The sequence below is a fragment of the Strongylocentrotus purpuratus genome, unplaced genomic scaffold (genome assembly GCF_000002235.5).
Source record: "Strongylocentrotus purpuratus isolate Spur 01 unplaced genomic scaffold, Spur_5.0 spur5_scaffold_6, whole genome shotgun sequence".
Lineage (NCBI taxonomy): Eukaryota > Metazoa > Echinodermata > Echinoidea > Camarodonta > Strongylocentrotidae > Strongylocentrotus > Strongylocentrotus purpuratus.
Genome location: NW_022145612.1, coordinates 58939610 through 58963430, shown reverse-complemented (window position 1 = coordinate 58963430; position 23821 = coordinate 58939610). Strand labels below are relative to the sequence as shown.

Here is a 23821-nt window from a genome sequence, read left to right as displayed (position 1 = left end):
GTCTAAGCTATCTAAAATGGTTGAAATGGAACACGATATTGGGTAACAATTGCTTTGACAACAACGCGAGATTCTTTTCCAAGAAACTAAGCAAAAATTGCCCATGATTGGCCTGTAATTGCCCCCAAAGTTAGTCTGACACCTATTTTGTTAAACAATGTTCGTGTAACATTTTTTACAATGTAAATGTATATAAACAAAGCTACTGAATGGGGGATGGTGCGGAAAGGTCCTTAAGTCACATTTCCTTGTCGTTTCCCCTATTCATGGCTCTCTTTGTCGCCTTTTTCTTTATTTTTGTTTTATGTCTTCATAGGATTGGGGGAAGGAGGGGGCACGTTCCCCTTACCCCTCTGTAGCTACGTCACTGGAAAAAACGTAATGTAACCATACCACCTAGTGCTGTTACTTGTACCCTAGAAGTGGCTGTACCAGCAAGGTTTTCAGCAGTACAGGTAAATCTGTAAGGAATCAGAAGGGAAACAATTGAGGAAGGTGAAGTTGCATATATGTACTCACAAGCATTCCACTCATCATTTTCGATTTTGAAATATATTATTAAAAAACATTAAACAAAACGACAGTGGTTTAACGATTATATACGGTATAATCCTATATTGTCATATTACCAATCGACCATATCTCATTTTGAATAAACACCTTTTATTTAGGATCAATGTACTAATATCATATTAACATGTCACAATACTAATCTATGCATGCCTCTCTCCACCCAGGTGAAGTAAATCAATGTCCGGTAGGAAGGGTTCCTTGAATGCTTTCACGCCCTATCGTGGCGACTTCGCTAAAGCCAAAGCCAGGATTTATACGGACACTTCGTACTATATAGCTGCATGATGTGTAGTAACTGGACTATATCATTGCATTCATCAGTTCTTATAATGTATCATCTTTATAAAATATATATATGAAATACGATTGCAAAAGCTATCGAGAAATTAACTCGGAAGGAATTTCAATACCCTATTGTATATCTGATAGAAACCATGTTTGGATTTCGTATATTACGTTAATGTAATGTTATCTCATTTCAATAGGTAATAGGCCTATACACGTTTAAGGACTGTAAGTTAATTTTTGAAAGTCTATGCGATTATGTTATGCATTTTCCTTACGTAATGTCGGTTCCGTTTGACAATGGGACTAGTTGAAAGGCTGATGCTGATAGACCCACTTCAGCCGTCGACTCCGGGTCTACGACGGGTAACAAGGAAACTACAGGTTGTGGTGACCCGGTGGCAGTGCAGGAGATGGAGATGTTCTCGCCTGGATAACCGGTTTGTTTTTCAGAGATGGAGACTATTTCTGGCGAAGCTATGCGTGCAGGGATTGCAACAACAACAAAAAAGCTCATATATGAATATATTGAATCATTTTCTGTTCCATTTTTTAAAAAAACGCGTCCTTTTAATCTTCGGATTTTTTTTTCTTCTTCAACTAGCATCATGATATCGAGTCAGGTTATTTTGGCTTATGTGCAACATCGATTTAATAAATGAACAATTTTCAACAAATTTAACGATTACTTAACCAATGCTGGCAAATCCTTCGGAAAGAATCGCATTAATCACGAACATACATCGGTTTGGTAATGGACTCAGCAGATTGCACATTTGATCAGCACATTAAAATCAAGCTATGGAAAATCAAAGTATTGCAAAAATAACATCTTTCCGAAGTAGGTCGATATAATTCGGAGTAAAAGGAGTAAAACTAAATAAATACGTACATATGCATTCGCCATACAGATAGGACACAAATTGCTTCCTTTCGAGAGGCTGACACTGCGTAGCATCGTTCTTTCCCAGGTAGGGCAATGATGCCGTTAGGCACTGTATACCACTGTCGTCAATTCCGGGGCATGGATCAATATATCTAAGGAGAAGAAAAAGAGGAGGAGATAGTATATATTTGAAATTTGAGGAGGAAAATAAAGAGTACCTTGACTATGTATTATACTGACAGTCGCGTCAAAACAGAGAAAGGCCTGCTATTATACTTACAATCTCATTCCAATATCACTAAATAGTACAGATTCCCTGGCGTAGGTAACTTCTCGTGGCGTTCTTTTATTTTAATACTATGAATGAGTAAGTTATGTCAGTGCAAATCTCATCTTCTATGTAGAAAATAATTCTGAAGTGGATATATTACGGCCAAGGCTCAGTGGAAATTGTTCAAGCGAATAACAATGTCCATGGCCTACTCTCCGCGGAGACATTTTAAAGATTTGCAACATTAAAAAGGGAGAACAAAAATGGGAAAATTCGATAAAGCTACTCACCATTATTCTCTCATTTCATTTTTCAATGTGTATTAAATTCCAAGAGAGTCAGAAGGTTGTTTGCATTTGCCAAATTGCTTAAAGTTTATTGTAAATTAAAATTCCAACTTATGTATGCATTCAAGCTCAAAGCGAGGATGCAACTGGGGCACGAAGCTTGTCATCAACAAACCTGCCTCAACAAAGAATGAACAGCCAGGGACCCGGTTTCGATTCCCTGCGGAGCAGTTTCTCAATTTTTGAAAAAAATTAAAAAATGGGAGGACCAGGCGCGTATACAGGGGGGGGGGTTAACCCCCCACCCTTTTGGTAATTTTCAGTGTGTAAACCCCCCATAACCCCCCTAAACCCCCCTTTTTATTTTTATTTTTATTTTTTTTTTTTTAAATTAAAAAAAATTATTCCCATGGCTGACCTAAAAAAGGTTACCTTACCCCCCCCCCCCCCAAGGGAGGAAAATGTCAAATTTTCAAATTTCGAGACCAAAAAAAACCAAAACAGTGTCCTCTTACACCCCCCCCCCCCCCGCTTATTCAGCGGTCGGCTGAGTCGTTGCGATTTTTTTGGGACCCCCCCCCCCAAAAAAAGGTGACCTCTTACCCCCCCCCCCCCCCCCCCGTTTATTCAGCGGCTGGCTGAGTCGTTGCGAAATTTTCGGTCCGATTTATAAATGTTAAACCCCCCCCCCCCCCCCTTGAAAAAATCCTGTGTACGCGCCTGGGGAGGACATAATTATATAGGCCCATCAACACATCCCAAACACTGTTTTGAAAAGATTTTTTTTACTACCATTTACACTACTGGAAAAACCCATTAAGAAACCGTCGAAGTTTGCTCATACCAACTTGTTGGTGAGTAGTTCGCATGCGCGCCACTCGCAAGTGCCGCATGCCCTGTTAGCACGGAAGCGAGTAGAGTCACGTGAGCAAAAATTGGTATCTAAACCGAAGGTTGCATTTACACTGCAAAAACCGGTGAAACTTCAGCAGGCGTTTAAAAAGAAAACCCCAGAAGTGCATTTTCCGATTTCGATTTTTCGTCGTGTTTGCCGTAAAGCAACTATACCGGCAATGCAACGAGCAATTATAACTTCAGATTCCTCTTTACATTCGCGACCCAAGACCAGTGCGAAAGAAGTGATGAATTTCAAGGGTAGTTGCTATGCAAAATAAGAGCCACTGTCTTCCCCTTCTCATAAATGCCCCTTCTGACACCTCTAGTAGATGGTTCTATCAAAATCTCATAGGTGACCCCTTTTCCTTCGACATGTGCTCTTTTTCCTTTGTAATAAGTGCCCCTTACAATTCTCAGGTGAGTGCCCCTTTTTCAGGTACAAGAAGGGACCCTTATCATTCCTTGTAAATGCTCCTTCATCTCTTATAATAATATTGCCTCTTTTAAAATCAGCGAGGTGCCCCTTATATTTTGAAAAATGCCTCTTGTCCCTTTGTATGCACACTCTTTTCACTATGCCCTTATTTAAATATGAGAGATACCCCCATTCACTCTGTAATAAGTGCCCGTTTTCATGTCTAATAAGTGCCCCCCCCCCTTTTATTAGACACATGCCTCTTATCCTTTGTAATTAGTGCCATTTTCTTCTGATAATTGCCCCTTTTCCATTGCAATAAGTGCCCTTTGCCATACTCATAAGTGCCCTTCTTCATCTCAGGTGAGTGCCCCTTATCAGGTGCAAGAAGTGCCCTATTTTTTCATCTCATAATTCCCCTTTTTACTTCTACATGTGCTATTTTTCATTTCTAATAAGTGTCATTTTCCCTTTGGATATTGTGATCCCATTCCTTTCACCATAAAATGTGCTCCTAATTCATATTCTAAGCGACCAATACTGCCCACTGTGTGTAGTTTCCTTTCCGACCGTCATCAGGTGGTTCTACATCAAGGCGTGACATCAAGCCCAAAGAGCCTCGCATGCGGAGTACCTCAGGGTACAAAGTTGGGACCAATCCTATTCCTTGCCCTTGTTAACGATGCTGCCTTAACGTCAACATACCGATGGAAGTATGTTGACGACTTAAGTTTGGTGGAAGTCTTGCCTAAAACCCAGCAAAGTTCCTTACAGGAGTACGTTGATGAGCTCGGTGAATGGTGCGCCATTAATGACGTGACGCCAAAGCCCGAAAAATGTAAGGCCATGCAAGTGTCTTTCTTGAAGAATCCTCTTCCTCAGTTGGACATCACCATCGCAGATGTTCATCTTGAACGTCCTTGTCCTTGACTCTCCTTGGTGTCGCGATCCAATCAGACCTGAAATGGGATAATCAGGTCCAACAGATGATCTCACGGGCCGCTCGGAGACTGTACATTCTGAGTGTTCTGAAGAAATCTGGAGTCAACGCGAATGATCTAGTAACCATCTACAAAGCGTATATCCGTCCCCTGATGGAATTTGGTGTCCCTGTCTGGGGCTCCGGCATTACTAATACGCAGAGTGATAAAATCGAACGAATCCAAAGACGTGCGCTACGTTTCATTGTGTATCCAGCTGACCTCTCCTACACACAACGGCTCACTCGTTTCAACTTGCCTATGTTGTGTGAACGCAGGAATGATCTCCTTCTACGCTTTGGACGTGGTCTCCTCAAGTCTGAACGGCATCGTGACATGCTACCTGCTACTCGTCAATGTGTCTCTCACCGCAGTTCAACACTGAGAAGTGCTCATCTACTAGACCTACAGCGTTGTAAAACCCAACGATATAGGAACTCTGCAATCCCGTTTTTAACACGAATGCTCAATTTTTCCAAGTAGTTTTAGCTTTTTACCCCGTGAATGCCTACTATAGGTCTACATGTTTTTATTTATTAACGTGATAGATATACATGTGCCCTGAATATACACGTGGCTTAAATTTCTTAAATATATTTATTTTTTGATACTCATGTTCCTATATAATATTAATGAAACAAATTTATTCCGTTTACATGGTTAATGCACCCAATTCAATTTTTTAATTCATAGCATATATATATATATATATATATTGATAGTACAATAATGCCAGAATGAGACACTGCGTTTAATGTTGTTATTTGTTTACACTTTTTTACACATTATTTACACACGCTTGTTTCTTTAGATCTTCTGCAGGTGCCCATCTCATTTCTTAATTTCCAACTTTTTTCATATTTGCTAGTAGAATTGTTTATTTTTAAAACATGTAAATCCGATATTATCACCATTACGTTTTATCTATCAATTTATGTTAATTGTGTTTAAAATGTAAATGTTCAAAATCTAAATGTTACGAGAAAAGGAAATGAAATACTTTGTCTTTTATCTCTTTGTTATCTTCTTTTTTCCCAAATCATCCATGTATGTAAATTCGATTTATTTTATGTCTGATGTGCAATATATTGAAGGTTTCATTATTATTATTGTTAATTTATTCCTTGAACTAATTTGTGATCGTTTCTATATTGATGTACATGTATTTTTAATTTCTCCTTATTTCTTTGAGCTTTGTAATCTTTGTTTGTATCAGTCTCCTGACTGTTTTAACATGGAATTTTGACACAATAAAACCGAAATGAATGAATGAATGAATGAATGACTAAGAGCAACTTTTTCTGGAATTTTACTCGAAGCTCGTTCGCTACGCTCGCTCGCAAATATATTTGATATATTTATGTTTCTTATTCAAGATCTTTTCAGTCTTTCATGATTATATTGTGCTTAAAACCCCATCAAGTTTGTTCTTTGCTGTTTATAAGATGTAATTTTTCGTACTGCGGCCTCACAGATCTTAAAATATTCAGACCATCACACCCTACTGTATGATAGTTAAAGGGGAATTAACCTCAAACTACATGTTAATTTCAGTTTGTAGGCCATTCAAAACATTATCTGAAAATATGTAAAACATTTGACGAAAGGGAGGACTTAACTTTGATTCAGTATCTTTTGTCTTTCGCGGCTGTAAGAATTTTTAGAACGTCGCCATTGTGTTTGCGCACGGCCCGTTCTGTGACGTATCGAATGTTTCGACCGCTATTGCGTAAGTACGTTTCCCTGCTGTAAACTGTAAAATGATCACAGCAGATTACATCGTTTTTCCTGTCGTACTTGTACTTTTTGTCCAGAAATTTCTCCACCTTCAGAGCTGCTACAGATAGCTTGAATATTTCATTGTGAATGTGTTGGTCTGGAAACCGATGAAACGATTTCCCCTTCGTTTTAGAGGAATAATTACTACAACCAAGCACCATGTCACAACCCGGAAATATTGAAGAGAAAATTTCGACAAAATGGCGGCTTCCTTGGGGAGCAGACAACGGCGTTGTTGATATGGCACATATAGGGTCTCTTCATTGTACTTGCAAGATGATATTATTTGGCCTACAGCAATTAAATCCAAATTAAACATTGTTTAACTCTCTATGTCATGATAATGCTTCATAGTCGAGAGGTTATTCCCCTTTAAGCAGTATATTGGACCATGTAAAGAGAGAAATAAACATTGAAATCATCCCTGATAATGTAATCACAATATAGAGGTATATACCAATGTATAAAAATGGTATATTTTCGCTTTGAAATTGCCCTTTGTATAGGTGCCCCTTTTTGTCCAGGAAGTGCTTTGGTTGGTGCCCCGCCCTACTTTGAAAGATTCTCCGCCGCCCCTGTATATGAATATACTTATACCTATATATACCAATATAGATGTTAACAGAGTGTCTGTTCTGTTTTGAGTCTTTTTTATGTTACCTGACGAATTCTACTTCTACAGTGCCATATTCGAGGAACTCGGGAGCAGTATAAGGAGATTCATTGCTTGGTTCTGCATCGATCACGAAACTGAAACTGAGATTGACCTGTATGCTGCGAATTTCAAATCGGTTAACTTCGAAGGGCTCACGTAGCTTCTTCACAACTCCGCTAAGAGATTCCTGTTATATAAGTATACATATAAGTATAAGCATAAATAACCGTCAGTATAAGTACCGTATTGAAGAAAATCATATGTTTAAGGATAAGGATAATGATAATTATGGTTCTAGGACACCTACCCCCCGGATATCCACCCCAGATAACCACCCCCAGTCAACTACCCCCTAGAACAACTACCCCCGAGAACAACTAGCTCCTAGGGCAACCACCCCTTAGGACGACTAACCCCGGACAACTACCCCCCGGACAACTATCCCCCAGACAATTACCCCCTATGACAACTAGCCCCTAGGACAACTACCCCCTGACAACTACCCCCGGACAACTATCCCCTAGCGGACAACTATACTAGGGGGTAGTTGTCTGGGGGGTAGTTGTCCGGTGGGTAGTTGTCCTAGGGGTAGTTGTCCAAGCAAGGGGTAGTTGTCCAGGGGTAGTCGTACTAGAGGGTGGTTGCCCTAGGGGGTAGTTGTCCTAGAGGTAGTTGACTGGGGGTGATTATCCGGGGGTGGATGTCCAGGGGGTAGGTGTCCGGATGCGGATGAGTATTAGTATAACTCTATACGGATAGGGATAAGTCAAATTTTAAGAAAAATACCATTTGAACAAATTTAGTAGTGATTCCGATGATGTCAAGATAAAAATAGTAGATGTGAGTACCAGAATTGTGTTTTTTAATACACTGCATAATTCATACAAATATCGACAAAACATTGGGATAAATGTTGACTCCATTTTTTTAAATTTGATATTCAACTTAACGCAAATCAAGTGACTCTTTATCCTTAAACACTATAAATGATATAAAACTCGTTCTTACATTTGCTGTCAATTGGAGTGTAACAACTGTTAAATCGGTGACGTAACCGATGTCGGAGATGTATGATATCCTTAGCATGAAAAATCCTTGTTCTGTCAAATTGGTAGATGGCCAGGGCTTTTGGTTCATTCCCCAATTAAGATACACCTAGAAGAAATAGAACAATCAATGTTAACTATAATGAAAATGATGATAAAGAAAACAAAATTATAACTAGAAATTTAATTCGTCACGAAGACGAATAAGGTGGTCTGTCTTCAAGTCTTATGATAGATTAAAATAGTTACTGTATTGAGAAAGGGAGAAGTTATAAAGACATGTAAACAATGATCATGATGATGATGATGATCTTGATAGTAATGGTGATGACGATAATGATGATGATGATGATCATGATGATGTTGATGATTATCATCAACAGACCATGATGACATCAGACTGAACAAAATGAGAGAACATTTAGATAGTATAAAGTCTCAGCTACAACACACTCAAAAATCAACAAAAATCAAGCTGAAATAACGGCGATATTGCTCGCAAAAGACAAGAATGTAGAATCCAGATTTGAGAAAAAGTCATCTCCCATAAGGATTACACGCAAAAAGTAATGGATCAAGTGATAATAGGGTAATAATAAAGTAAATATGGTTGTTTATTACATTATTTGCGATTGTACGTGTTTTAATATTCAAAGGAGATGGTACAGTGAAAGGTCAAAAAGAAAAAAAAGTTAAAAAAAAAAATTGTTGGAGACGCCCGGACTCGAACCAGGGACCTCGAGGTCGGAAGTCAAGTGCGTTACCGATATACCAAAACATTTCCCATAGAGATTACACGTAAACGGAAAATGGAATTATCAAATCCCACTTTGTAAGTGAAATATGAGCATGATCCCGGCATCTGATCGAAAAATAAAGGGCACACTTGTGATAGCTTATTGTCTCAGCTACAACATACTCAAAGCTCAGCGTAAACAAAGATAAAACAACGGAGATATGGCTCGCGAAAGACCAGAATGTAGAATCCAGTTTTGAGAAAAAGTCATGTCCCATAGAGAATACACGCAAAATGTGAAAAATTGACATGCCTCCTTTAATCGCAAAAATACGCCATGATACCATTGTCAAAATGAAATAGCGTGTTGACTGCATTTGTAGAAAATATTCTCAGGTAGAACATATCCAAATTTGAAAGAAAATTGATCAATATTTACAGAGATACAATCAATTTTCCAAAAATCTGCTGACGTCATAATATGCAAATTGAAATTTTGAGTTTGGAGGCCATTATGATGACGTCATGAGTTAATTGAGGGTCAAATGACACATGAAATCATATCTCCAACTCATGCTTCTTCCAACCATGATATAAAAAATGGGAACAATTGATTATCTGAAGAGCTATTTTGATTTTTAAAATGTCATGTTTTTGATCAAATTTGCATTATATTGCCCATAGCAGCACGCGCGGATTTTGAACTTTGACGCGCGATCACGGCCTTTTGAAAGGTCAAGGGTGACTGAAATTAATGTAAATTGTCATTTACGGTAAGAGGAATCTAAATCATGTAAACAATTTGAATTTGACCTTTTCCGCGCGTTGTGAGCGCGCGCAACGCGCGCGGTGACACTTACGGACGGAAAATTTTGAAATGCTTAAAATGACCTGATTCGTACTCTCCTTTAATAGTTAAGTGATTTTGAGCATTTTAAAATTTTGACGCGCACGTACGCGCGCGTCATGACCTTTATGTGACCTTTGATGACATGACCTTTTGACCCTTGACCTGAAATATATGTGATATGGATATGAATGACCTTTGCTTATGCATTATGAAGATATGATGGATAACGTGATTTCACAAAATGGCGCCTGGATGACGTCACGATGACGTGATGACCTTGAAAAGGTTCCTGTCACGTCTCATGACAATGACCTATGACTGTGCCAAAATTGAATGAAATTGACGAAATCGAACTTGAGTTATCCTAGGCACAAAAAAGTGTAGGAAATAAATAAAAACTAGATTTTAATTCGTCACGAGGACGAATAAGGTGGTCTGCCTTCAAGTTATATAGACATGTAAACAATGATGATCATGATGATCATGATGATGATGATCTTGATAGTAATGGTGATGACTATGATGATGATCATCACGATCATGATGATGTTGATGATCATCATCAACAGACCATGATGACATCAGACTGAACAAAATGAGAGAACTTTGAGATAGTATATAGTCTCAGCTACAACATACTCAAAAATCAACAAAAATCAAGCCGATATAACGGCGATATTGCTCGCAAAAGACAAGAATTTAGAATCCAGATTTGAGAAAAAGTCATCTCCCATAAGGATTACACGCAAAAAGTAATGGATCAAGTGATAATAGGGTAATAATAAAGTAAATATGGTTGTTTATTACATTATTTGCGATTGTACGTGTTTTAATATTCAAAGGAGATGGTACAGTGAAAGGTCAAAAAGAAAAAAAAGTTTAAAAAAAAAATTGTTGGAGACGCCCGGACTCGAACCAGGGACCTCGAGGTCGGAAGTCAAGTGCGTTACCGATATACCAAAACATTTCCCATAGAGATTACACGTAAACGGAAAATGGAATTATCAAATCCCACTTTGTAAGTGAAATATGAGCATGATCCCGGCATCTGATCGAAAAATAAAGGGCACACTTGTGATAGCTTATTGTCTCAGCTACAACATACTCAAAGCTCAGCGTAAACAAAGATAAAACAACGGAGATATGGCTCGCGAAAGACCAGAATGTAGAATCCAGTTTTGAGAAAAAGTCATGTCCCATAGAGAATACACGCAAAATGTGAAAAATTGACATGCCTCCTTTAATCGCAAAAATACGCCATGATACCATTGTCAAAATGAAATAGCGTGTTGACTGCATTTGTAGAAAATATTCTCAGGTAGAACATATCCAAATTTGAAAGAAAATTGATCAATATTTACAGAGATACAATCAATTTTCCAAAAATCTGCTGACGTCATAATATGCAAATTGAAATTTTGAGTTTGGAGGCCATTATGATGACGTCATGAGTTAATTGAGGGTCAAATGACACATGAAATCATATCTCCAACTCATGCTTCTTCCAACCATGATATAAAAAATGGGAACAATTGATTATCTGAAGAGCTATTTTGATTTTTAAAATGTCATGTTTTTGATCAAATTTGCATTATATTGCCCATAGCAGCACGCGCGGATTTTGAACTTTGACGCGCGATCACGGCCTTTTGAAAGGTCAAGGGTGACTGAAATTAATGTAAATTGTCATTTACGGTAAGAGGAATCTAAATCATGTAAACAATTTGAATTTGACCTTTTCCGCGCGTTATAAGCGCGCGCAACGCGCGCGGTGACACTTACGGACGGAAAATTTTGAAATGCTTAAAATGACCTGATTCGTACTCTCCTTTAATAGTTAAGTGATTTTGAGCATTTTAAAATTTTGACGCGCACGTACGCGCGCGTCATGACCTTTATGTGACCTTTGATGACATGACCTTTTGACCCTTGACCTGAAATATATGTGATATGGATATGAATGACCTTTGCTTATGCATCATGAAGATATGATGGATAACGTGATTTCACAAAATGGCGCCTGGATGACGTCACGATGACGTGATGACCTTGAAAAGGTTCCTGTCACGTCTCATGACAATGACCTATGACTGTGCCAAAATTGAATGAAATTGACGAAATCGAACTTGAGTTATCCTAGGCACAAAAAAGTGTAGGAAATAAATAAAAACTAGAAATTTAATTCGTCACGAAGACGAATAAGGTGGTCTGTCTTCAAGTCTTATGATAGATTAAAATAGTTACTGTATTGAGAAAGGGAGAAGTTATAAAGACATGTAAACAATGATCATGATGATGATGATGATCTTGATAGTAATGGTGATGACGATAATGATGATGATGATGATCATGATGATGTTGATGATTATCATCAACAGACCATGATGACATCAGACTGAACAAAATGAGAGAACATTTAGATAGTATAAAGTCTCAGCTACAACACACTCAAAAATCAACAAAAATCAAGCTGAAATAACGGCGATATTGCTCGCAAAAGACAAGAATGTAGAATCCAGATTTGAGAAAAAGTCATCTCCCATAAGGATTACACGCAAAAAGTAATGGATCAAGTGATAATAGGGTAATAATAAAGTAAATATGGTTGTTTATTACATTATTTGCGATTGTACGTGTTTTAATATTCAAAGGAGATGGTACAGTGAAAGGTCAAAAAGAAAAAAAAGTTAAAAAAAAAAATTGTTGGAGACGCCCGGACTCGAACCAGGGACCTCGAGGTCGGAAGTCAAGTGCGTTACCGATATACCAAAACATTTCCCATAGAGATTACACGTAAACGGAAAATGGAATTATCAAATCCCACTTTGTAAGTGAAATATGAGCATGATCCCGGCATCTGATCGAAAAATAAAGGGCACACTTGTGATAGCTTATTGTCTCAGCTACAACATACTCAAAGCTCAGCGTAAACAAAGATAAAACAACGGAGATATGGCTCGCGAAAGACCAGAATGTAGAATCCAGTTTTGAGAAAAAGTCATGTCCCATAGAGAATACACGCAAAATGTGAAAAATTGACATGCCTCCTTTAATCGCATAAATACACCATGATACCATTGTCAAAATGAAATAGCGTGTTGACTGCATTTGTAGAAAATATTCTCAGGTAGAACATATCCAAATTTGAAAGAAAATTGATCAATATTTACAGAGATACAATCAATTTTCCAAAAATCTGCTGACGTCATAATATGCAAATTGAAATTTTGAGTTTGGAGGCCATTATGATGACGTCATGAGTTAATTGAGGGTCAAATGACACATGAAATCATATCTCCAACTCATGCTTCTTCCAACCATGATATAAAAAATGGAAACAATTGATTATCTGAAGAGCTATTTTGATTTTTAAAATGTCATGTTTTTGATCAAATTTGCATTATATTGCCCATAGCAGCACGCGCGGATTTTGAACTTTGACGCGCGATCACGGCCTTTTGAAAGGTCAAGGGTGACTGAAATTAATGTAAATTGTCATTTACGGTAAGAGGAATCTAAATCATGTAAACAATTTGAATTTGACCTTTTCCGCGCGTTGTGAGCGCGCGCAACGCGCGCGGTGACACTTACGGACGGAAAATTTTGAAATGCTTAAAATGACCTGATTCGTACTCTCCTTTAATAGTTAAGTGATTTTGAGCATTTTAAAATTTTGACGCGCACGTACGCGCGCGTCATGACCTTTATGTGACCTTTGATGACATGACCTTTTGACCCTTGACCTGAAATATATGTGATATGGATATGAATGACCTTTGCTTATGCATCATGAAGATATGATGGATAACGTGATTTCACAAAATGGCGCCTGGATGACGTCACGATGACGTGATGACCTTGAAAAGGTTCCTGTCACGTCTCATGACAATGACCTATGACTGTGCCAAAATTGAATGAAATTGACGAAACCGAACTTGAGTTATCCTAGGCACAAAAAAGTGTAGGAAATAAATAAAAATAAAGAATAATAATAACTAGAAATTTAATTCGTCATGGGGACGAATTAGGTGGTCTGTCTTCAATTTTCATTATCATTGACACGTCAAAAAGTAAAAAAATTGATGAAAAAAAATTGTTGGAGACGCCCGGACTCGATCCAGGGACCTCGAGGTCGGAAGTCAAGTGCGTTACCGATATACCAAAATATTTCCCATAGAGATTACACGGAAACGGAAAATACAATTCTCAAATCCCACTTTGTAAGTGAAATGTGAGCATGATACCGGCATCTGATCGAAAAATAAAGGACACCTTTATTATAGCTCATTATTTCAGCTACAACATACTCAAAGCTCAGCGTAAACGAAGATAAAACGACGGAGATATTGCTCGCGAAAGACAAGAATGTAGAATCCAGTTTTGAGAAAAAGTCATGTCCCGTAGAGAATACACGCAAAATGTGAAAATTGACATGCCTCCTTTAATCACAAAAATACGCCATGATGCCATTGTCAAAATGAAAAATACGTCGTGACTTTATTTGTAGAGATTTGTCTCAGCTAGAACATATCAAAATTTGGATGAAAATTGATCAATATTTACAGAGATACAATCAATTTTCCGAAAATATGCTGACGTCATAATATGCAAATTGAAATTTTGAGTTCGGAGGCCATTATGATGACGTCATGAGTTAATTGAGTGTCAAATGAGACATGAAATCATATCTCCGACTCATAATCTATCCAAATATGAAAAAGAATTGGGAGTATCTATCCATTCTGAAGAGCTACAATGGATTTTGTATAGGCATGTTTTTGCCCATATATGCTATGTATTACAAGAGCTCGCACGCACGGGCATTTACCTTGAACGGAGGCAATCATGATGACGTCATGAGTTAATTGAGGGTTCGAACGGACTTTACCTTGAACGGACGCTCATTTCGTTATTAATGGTCATAAAGAGATAAACATGGTATCAAATTGTTTGGAATAAATTGGGCAATACTATGATAGACTAAAAAAGGCGATTCTCGGTTGCGTACGACCATTACGAACACAAACGTGCGCGCAAATTTATGCTTGCGAAAATTTTCGAAATTTTCGAAATGCTTGAAATGGCCTAAAACGTACTCTAATTTGATCAAAAAGTGATTATGAGCATTTTTTATTTTTGCGCGCACCTACGCGCGGACGGACGCGTACGCGCGCGTTAATTGACCTTAAGTTGACCGGACGGATATTGACCATAATCGTTATAAATATGAATGAGAAATGATTTACGGTTATGAAGATATGATCATGAGTTGATTCTCAGAGCACTTCACAAAATGGCGCCTAGATGACGTCACGATATGTTGATGAACTTGAAAATGTTCCTGTCACGTCTTAAGATGATGACCTAGGACTGTGTTAAATTTGAAAGAAATTAGACGGTTCAATTTTGAGTAATCGCGAACACAAAAGAGTGGTCACAAATTTATTTTAATTGAATTGTGTTTTTGTACAAATTCAATTAAAATACTAGATTTTAATTCGTCACGAGGACGAATAAGGTGGTCTGCCTTCAAGTTATATAGACATGTAAACAATGATGATCATGATGATGATCAAGATGATGATGATCTTGATAGTAATGGTGATGACGATGATGATGATCATCACGATCATGATGATGTTGATGATCATCATCAACAGACCATGATGACATCAGACTGAACAAAATGAGAGAACTTTGAGATAGTATATAGTCTCAGCTACAACATACTCAAAAATCAACAAAAATCAAGCCGAAATAACGGCGATATTGCTCGCAAAAGACAAGAATGTAGAATCCAGATTTGAGAAAAAGTCATCTCCCATAAGGATTACACGCAAAAAGTAATGGATCAAGTGATAATAGGGTAATAATAAAGTAAATATGGTTGTTTATTACATTATTTGCGATTCTACGTGTTTTAATATTCAAAGGAGATGGTACAGTGAAAGGTCAAAAAGAAAAAAAAGTGAAGAAAACAAATTGTTGGAGACGCCCGGACTCGAACCAGGGACCTCGAGGTCGGAAGTCAAGTGCGTTACCGATATACCAAAACATTTCACATAGAGATTACACGTAAACGGAAAATGGAATTCTCTAATGCCACTTTGTAAGTGAAATATGAGCATGATCCCGGCATCTGATCGAAAAATAAAGGGCACACTAGTGATAGCTTATTGTCTCAGCTACAACATACTCAAAGCTCAGCCTTAACAAAAAAAAAACGACGGAGATATTGCTCGCGAAAGACGAGAATGTAGAATCCAGTTTTGAGAAAAAGTCATGTCCCATAGAGAATCCACGCAAAATGTGAAAAATTGACATGCCTCCTTTAATCGCAAAAATACGCCATGATGCCTTTGTCAAAATGAAATATCGTGGTGACTGCATTTGTAGAGAATATTCTAAGGTAGAACATATTAAAATTTGAAAGAAAATTGATCAATATTTGCAGAGATACAATCAATTTTCCAAAAATCTGCTGACGTCATAATATGAAAATTGAAATTTTGAGTTCGGAGGCCATTATGATGACGTCATGAGTTAATTGAGGGTCAAATGAAACATGAAATCATATCTCCAACTCATGCTTTTTCCAACCATGATATAAAAGTTGGGGTCAATTGACTTTCTGAAGAGCTATTTTGATTTTTAAAATGGGATGTTTTTGATCAAATTTGCATTATATTGCCCATAGCAGCCCGCGCGGATTTTGAACTTTGACGCGCGCTCACGGCCTTATAAAAGGTCAAGAGTGACTGAAATTAATGTAAATTGTCATTTACGGTAAGAGGAATCTAAATCATGTAAAAAAAAATGAATTTGACCTTTTCCGCGCGTTGTGAGCGCGCGCAACGCGCGCGTGGACACATACGGACGGAAAATTTTGAAATGCTTAAAATGACCTAATTCGTACTCTCCTTTAATAGTAAAGTGATTTTGAGCATTTTTAAATTTTGACGCGCACGTACGCGCGCGTCATGACCTTTATGTGACCTATGATGACATGACCTTTTGACCCTTGACCTGAAATATATGTGATATGGATATGAATGACCTTTGCTTATGCATCATGAAGATATGATGGATAACGTGATTTCACAAAATGGCGCCTGGATGACGTCACGATGACGTGATGACCTTGAAAAGGTTCCTGCCACGTCTCATGACAATGACCTATGACTGTGCCAAAATTGAATGAAATTGACGAAACCGAACTTGAGTTATCCTAGGCACAAAAAAGTGTAGGAAATAAATAAAAATAAAGAATAATAATAATAACTAGAAATTTAATTCGTCATGGGGACGAATTAGGTGGTCTGTCTTCAAGTCTTATGAGAGATTATAATATTTACTACATTGAGAAAGGGAGAAGTTATATAGACATGTAAACAAAGATGATCATCATGATGATCATGATGATGATGATCTTGAGAGTAATTGTGATGACGATGATGATGATCATGATGATCATGATGATGTTGATGATTATCATCAACAGACCACGATGACATCAGACTGAACAAAATGAGAGAACATTTAGATAGCGTATAGTCTCAGCTACAACATACTCAAAAATCAACAAAACCAAGCAGAAATAACAGCGTTATTGCTCGCAAAAGACAAGAATGTAGAATCCAGATTTGAGAAAAAGTCATCTCCCATAATTACACGCCAAAAGTAATGGATCTAGTGATAATAGGGTAATAATAAAGTAAATATGGTTGTTTATTACATTATTTGCAATTGTACGTGTTTTAATATTCAAAGGAGATGGTAGAGTGAAAGGTCAAAAAGAAAAAAAAGTGAAGAAAAAAATTGTTGGAGACGCCCGGACTCGAACCAGGGACCTCGAGGTCGGAAGTCAAGTGCGTTACCGATATACCAAAACATTTCCCATAGAGAATACACGTAAACGGAAAATGGAATTATCAAATCCCACTTTGTATGTGAGATATGAGCATGATCCCGGCATCTGATCGAGAAATAAATGGCACACTTGTGATAGCTTATTGTCTCAGCTACAACACACTCAAAGCTCAGCGTAAACAAAGATAAAACGACGGAGATATGGCTCGCGAAAGACGAGAATGTAGAATCCAGTTTTGAGAAAAAGTCATGTCCCATAGAGAATACACGCAAAATGTGAAAAATTGACATGCCTCCTTTAATCGCGAAAATACGCCATGATATCATTGTCAAAATGAAATATCGTGGTGACTGCATTTGTAGACAATATTCTCAGGTAGAACATATCAAAATTTGGAAGAAAATTAATCAATATTTACAAAGATACGATCAATTTTCCAAAAATATTATGACGTCATAATATGCAAATTGAAATTTTGAGTTCGGAGGCCATTATGATGACGTCATGAGTCAATTGAGGGTCAAATGAGACATGGAATCATATCTCCAACTCATGCTTTTTCTAACCATGATATAAAAGTTGGGGTCAATGGACTATCTGAAGAGCTATTATGATTTTTAAAATGGCATGTTTTTGATCAAATTTGCATTATATTGCCCATAGCAGGACGCGCGGATTTTGAACTTTGACGCGCGCTCACGGCCTTATGAAAGGTCAAGGGTAACTGAAAAAAATGTAAATTGTCATTTACGGTAAGAGGAATCTAAATCATGTAAAAATTTTGAATTTGACCTTTTCCGCGCGCTATGAGCGCGCGCAACGCGCGCGGGGACACTTACGGACGGAAAATTTTGAAATGCTTAAAATGACCTGATTCGTACTCTCCTTTAATAGTTAAGTGATTTTGAGCATTTGTAAATTTTGACGCACGCGTACGTGCGCGTCGTGACCTTTATGTGACCTTTGATGACATGACCTGTTGACCCTTGACCTGAAGTATATGTGATATGAATATGAATGACCTTTGCTTATGCATCACGAAGATATGATGGATAACGTGATTTCACAAAATGGCGCCTGGATGACGTCACGATGACCTGATGACCTTGAAAATGTTCCTGTCACGTATCGTGACAATGACCTATGACTGTGTCAAAATTGAAAGAAATTAACACAACCGATCTTGAGTTAATCGATAAACAAAAAACGGGAAGAAATAAAAATAAAGAATAATAAATAAATAAATAAATAAATAAAGAAAGAAAATTCTGACGAAAACAATAGGTGGTCTGTTGACAACAGACCACCTAATAATAATAATAAATAAATAAAGAAAGAAAATTCTGACGAAAACAATAGGTGATCTGTCGAAAACGACAGACCACCTAAAAATCTTGACGAAATCAATAGGTGATACGTAGACTTCGTTACGTATCACCTAATGATACGTACCCCCTAATGATTCCGTCAAAATTTGCAATTTCAACTTTCGATTGAAAATTCCGACATGATCCCAACATCCGATGAAAAAACAAAGTACACCGTTTTTATAGCCCATGGTCTCAGCTATAACATACCCCAATTTGGGAGAAAACAGAGCAGACATGAGATAGATAGTGCTCATAGATGAATGCCATGTAGATTCATGATGTGAACGAAATTCACCTTCCATAGACATAACACGCAAATGACGAAAATTCTGACATGTGGCCTTTAATTGAATTTTGCACTATGATGACCTCATTAAAATGAAACTTAGTGAAAAGGGATCTTGTAGAGAATTGCCTTATCTACAACATATCGACATTTCAAAGAGAATTGATGAATATTGAGAGAAATACACTACATTTTCCATAAATACAATGACGTCATAATATGCAATTTTGTATTTTTGACTTCCAAGGCCATTATGATGACGTTAAGATGTACTTAATGGCCAAATGAGATATGAAATCATACCTTCGACTCATACTCTATCTAAATATGAAAAAAAATTGGCAGTCCTTATTCATCCCAATGGACTTTTTATAGGCATGTTTTTGCCCATATATGCAATGTATTACAAAAATCGCGCGTACGGACGGTTATCTTGAACGGACGCTCATTCCGTTTTTAATAGTGATAAAGAGCTAAACATGGTATCAAATTTTCCGAAAAAATATGAGGAATATTCTGTCAAAAGTTTTTGCTGGGGGATTATTTTTCGTTCGGCCGTGACGAACGAAAACGTGCAAAAATGCGTGTTTTGCGTGATTTTTTATGAAATGCTTATAATGGCCTGAAACGTATGCAAAAAAAATTTAAGACGATTTTGAGCAATTTAAAATTTTACGCGCGCATTAACGCGCGCGCCTACGCGTACGCGCATTTTTGCGCGCATTTATTGACCTCAAATTGACCCGACGGATATTGATCTTATTCATGATAAATATGAATGAAAAATAACTTTCCGTTATGAAGATATGATCATTAGTTGATTTTCACAAAATGGCGCCTGGATGACGTCACGATGACTTTGAGTCCTTGAAAAATCACGCAGTTCTAAGTTAGACTAAGATCTATCATCATTGAAAGTTTCATGACAATGGTTTTATTCAGTCTTGAGATATCCTGCGAACAAAATCGAGGAAGAATAATAGGAAGAAGAATAATAATAAAAATCTTGACGAAATCAATAGGTGATACGTAGACTTCGTTACGTATCACCTAATGATACGTACCACCTAATGATTCCGTCAAAATTTGCAATTTCAACTTTCGATTGAAAATTCCGACATGATCCCAACATCCGATGAAAAAACAAAGTACACCGTTTTTATAGCCCATGGTCTCAGCTATAACATACCCCAATTTGGGAGAAAACAGAGCAGACATGAGATAGATAGTGCTCATAGATGAATGCCATGTAGATTCATGATGTGAACGAAATTCACCTTCCATAGACATAACACGCAAATGACGAAAATTCTGACATGTGGCCTTTAATTGAATTTTGCACTATGATGACCTCATTAAAATGAAACTTAGTGAAAAGGGATCTTGTAGAGAATTGCCTTATCTACAACATATCGACATTTCAAAGAGAATTGATGAATATTGAGAGAAATACACTACATTTTCCATAAATACAATGACGTCATAATATGCAATTTTGTATTTTTGACTTCCAAGGCCATTATGATGACGTTAAGATGTACTTAATGGCCAAATGAGATATGAAATCATACCTTCGACTCATACTCTATCTAAATATGAAAAAAAATTGGCAGTCCTTATTCATCCCAATGGACTTTTTATAGGCATGTTTTTGCCCATATATGCAATGTATTACAAAAATCGCGCGTACGGACGGTTATCTTGAACGGACGCTCATTCCGTTTTTAATAGTGATAAAGAGCTAAACATGGTATCAAATTTTCCGAAAAAATATGAGGAATATTCTGTCAAAAGTTTTTGCTGGGGGATTATTTTTCGTTCGGCCGTGACGAACGAAAACGTGCAAAAATGCGTGTTTTGCGTGATTTTTTATGAAATGCTTATAATGGCCTGAAACGTATGCAAAAAAAATTTAAGACGATTTTGAGCAATTTAAAATTTTACGCGCGCATTAACGCGCGCGCCTACGCGTACGCGCATTTTTGCGCGCATTTATTGACCTCAAATTGACCCGACGGATATTGATCTTATTCATGATAAATATGAATGAAAAATAACTTTCCGTTATGAAGATATGATCATTAGTTGATTTTCACAAAATGGCGCCTGGATGACGTCACGATGACTTTGAGTCCTTGAAAAATCACGCAGTTCTAAGTTAGACTAAGATCTATCATCATTGAAAGTTTCATGACAATGGTTTTATTCAGTCTTGAGATATCCTGCGAACAAAATCGAGGAAGAATAATAGGAAGAAGAATAATAATAAAAATCTTGACGAAATCAATAGGTGATACGTAGACTTCGTTACGTATCACCTAATGATACGTACCACCTAATGATTCCGTCAAAATTTGCAATTTCAACTTTCGATTGAAAATTCCGACATGATCCCAACATCCGATGAAAAAACAAAGTACACCGTTTTTATAGCCCATGGTCTCAGCTATAACATACCCCAATTTGGGAGAAAACAGAGCAGACATGAGATAGATAGTGCTCATAGATGAATGCCATGTAGATTCATGATGTGAACGAAATTCACCTTCCATAGACATAACACGCAAATGACGAAAATTCTGACATGTGGCCTTTAATTGAATTTTGCACTATGATGACCTCATTAAAATGAAACTTAGTGAAAAGTGATCTTGTAGAGAATTGCCTTATCTACAACATATCGACATTTCAAAGAGAATTGATGAATATTGAGAGAAATACACTACATTTTCCATAAATACAATGACGTCATAATATGCAATTTTGTATTTTTGACTTCCAAGGCCATTATGATGACGTTAAGATGTACTTAATGGCCAAATGAGATATGAAATCATACCTTCGACTCATACTCTATCTAAATATGAAAAAAAATTGGCAGTCCTTATTCATCCCAATGGACTTTTTATAGGCATGTTTTTGCCCATATATGCAATGTATTACAAAAATCGCGCGTACGGACGGTTATCTTGAACGGACGCTCATTCCGTTTTTAATAGTGATAAAGAGCTAAACATGGTATCAAATTTTCCGAAAAAATATGAGGAATATTCTGTCAAAAGTTTTTGCTGGGGGATTATTTTTCGTTCGGCCGTGACGAACGAAAACGTGCAAAAATGCGTGTTTTGCGTGATTTTTTATGAAATGCTTATAATGGCCTGAAACGTATGCAAAAAAAATTTAAGACGATTTTGAGCAATTTAAAATTTTACGCGCGCATTAACGCGCGCGCCTACGCGTACGCGCATTTTTGCGCGCATTTATTGACCTCAAATTGACCCGACGGATATTGATCTTATTCATGATAAATATGAATGAAAAATAACTTTCCGTTATGAAGATATGATCATTAGTTGATTTTCACAAAATGGCGCCTGGATGACGTCACGATGACTTTGAGTCCTTGAAAAATCACGCAGTTCTAAGTTAGACTAAGATCTATCATCATTGAAAGTTTCATGACAATGGTTTTATTCAGTCTTGAGATATCCTGCGAACAAAATCGAGGAAGAATAATAGGAAGAAGAATAATAATAAAAATCTTGACGAAATCAATAGGTGATACGTAGACTTCGTTACGTATCACCTAATGATACGTACCACCTAATGATTCCGTCAAAATTTGCAATTTCAACTTTCGATTGAAAATTCCGACATGATCCCAACATCCGATGAAAAAACAAAGTACACCGTTTTTATAGCCCATGGTCTCAGCTATAACATACCCCAATTTGGGAGAAAACAGAGCAGACATGAGATAGATAGTGCTCATAGATGAATGCCATGTAGATTCATGATGTGAACGAAATTCACCTTCCATAGACATAACACGCAAATGACGAAAATTCTGACATGTGGCCTTTAATTGAATTTTGCACTATGATGACCTCATTAAAATGAAACTTAGTGAAAAGGGATCTTGTAGAGAATTGCCTTATCTACAACATATCGACATTTCAAAGAGAATTGATGAATATTGAGAGAAATACACTACATTTTCCATAAATACAATGACGTCATAATATGCAATTTTGTATTTTTGACTTCCAAGGCCATTATGATGACGTTAAGATGTACTTAATGGCCAAATGAGATATGAAATCATACCTTCGACTCATACTCTATCTAAATATGAAAAAAAATTGGCAGTCCTTATTCATCCCAATGGACTTTTTATAGGCATGTTTTTGCCCATATATGCAATGTATTACAAAAATCGCGCGTACGGACGGTTATCTTGAACGGACGCTCATTCCGTTTTTAATAGTGATAAAGAGCTAAACATGGTATCAAATTTTCCGAAAAAATATGAGGAATATTCTGTCAAAAGTTTTTGCTGGGGGATTATTTTTCGTTCGGCCGTGACGAACGAAAACGTGCAAAAATGCGTGTTTTGCGTGATTTTTTATGAAATGCTTATAATGGCCTGAAACGTATGCAAAAAAAATTTAAGACGATTTTGAGCAATTTAAAATTTTACGCGCGCATTAACGCGCGCGCCTACGCGTACGCGCATTTTTGCGCGCATTTATTGACCTCAAATTGACCCGACGGATATTGATCTTATTCATGATAAATATGAATGAAAAATAACTTTCCGTTATGAAGATATGATCATTAGTTGATTTTCACAAA

At 37.1% G+C, this 23821-nt stretch overlaps 1 protein-coding gene across 1 annotated transcript in view; it reads right to left on the bottom strand.

Annotated features, from left to right (window-relative positions):
• The window catches only part of LOC100893482, a 95367-nt gene that overhangs the window by 25295 nt on the left and 46251 nt on the right, over positions 1 to 23821 (bottom strand). Inside the window, exons 3-7 of the mRNA XM_031000100.1 lie at positions 8037 to 8183; positions 7034 to 7215; positions 1751 to 1896; positions 1137 to 1335; positions 394 to 461 (exon numbers count right to left, since the gene is read on the bottom strand). Of these exons, the coding sequence (XP_030855960.1) occupies positions 394 to 461; positions 1137 to 1335; positions 1751 to 1896; positions 7034 to 7215; positions 8037 to 8183 (742 nt within the window). The remainder of the gene's footprint in view (positions 1 to 393; positions 462 to 1136; positions 1336 to 1750; positions 1897 to 7033; positions 7216 to 8036; positions 8184 to 23821) is intronic.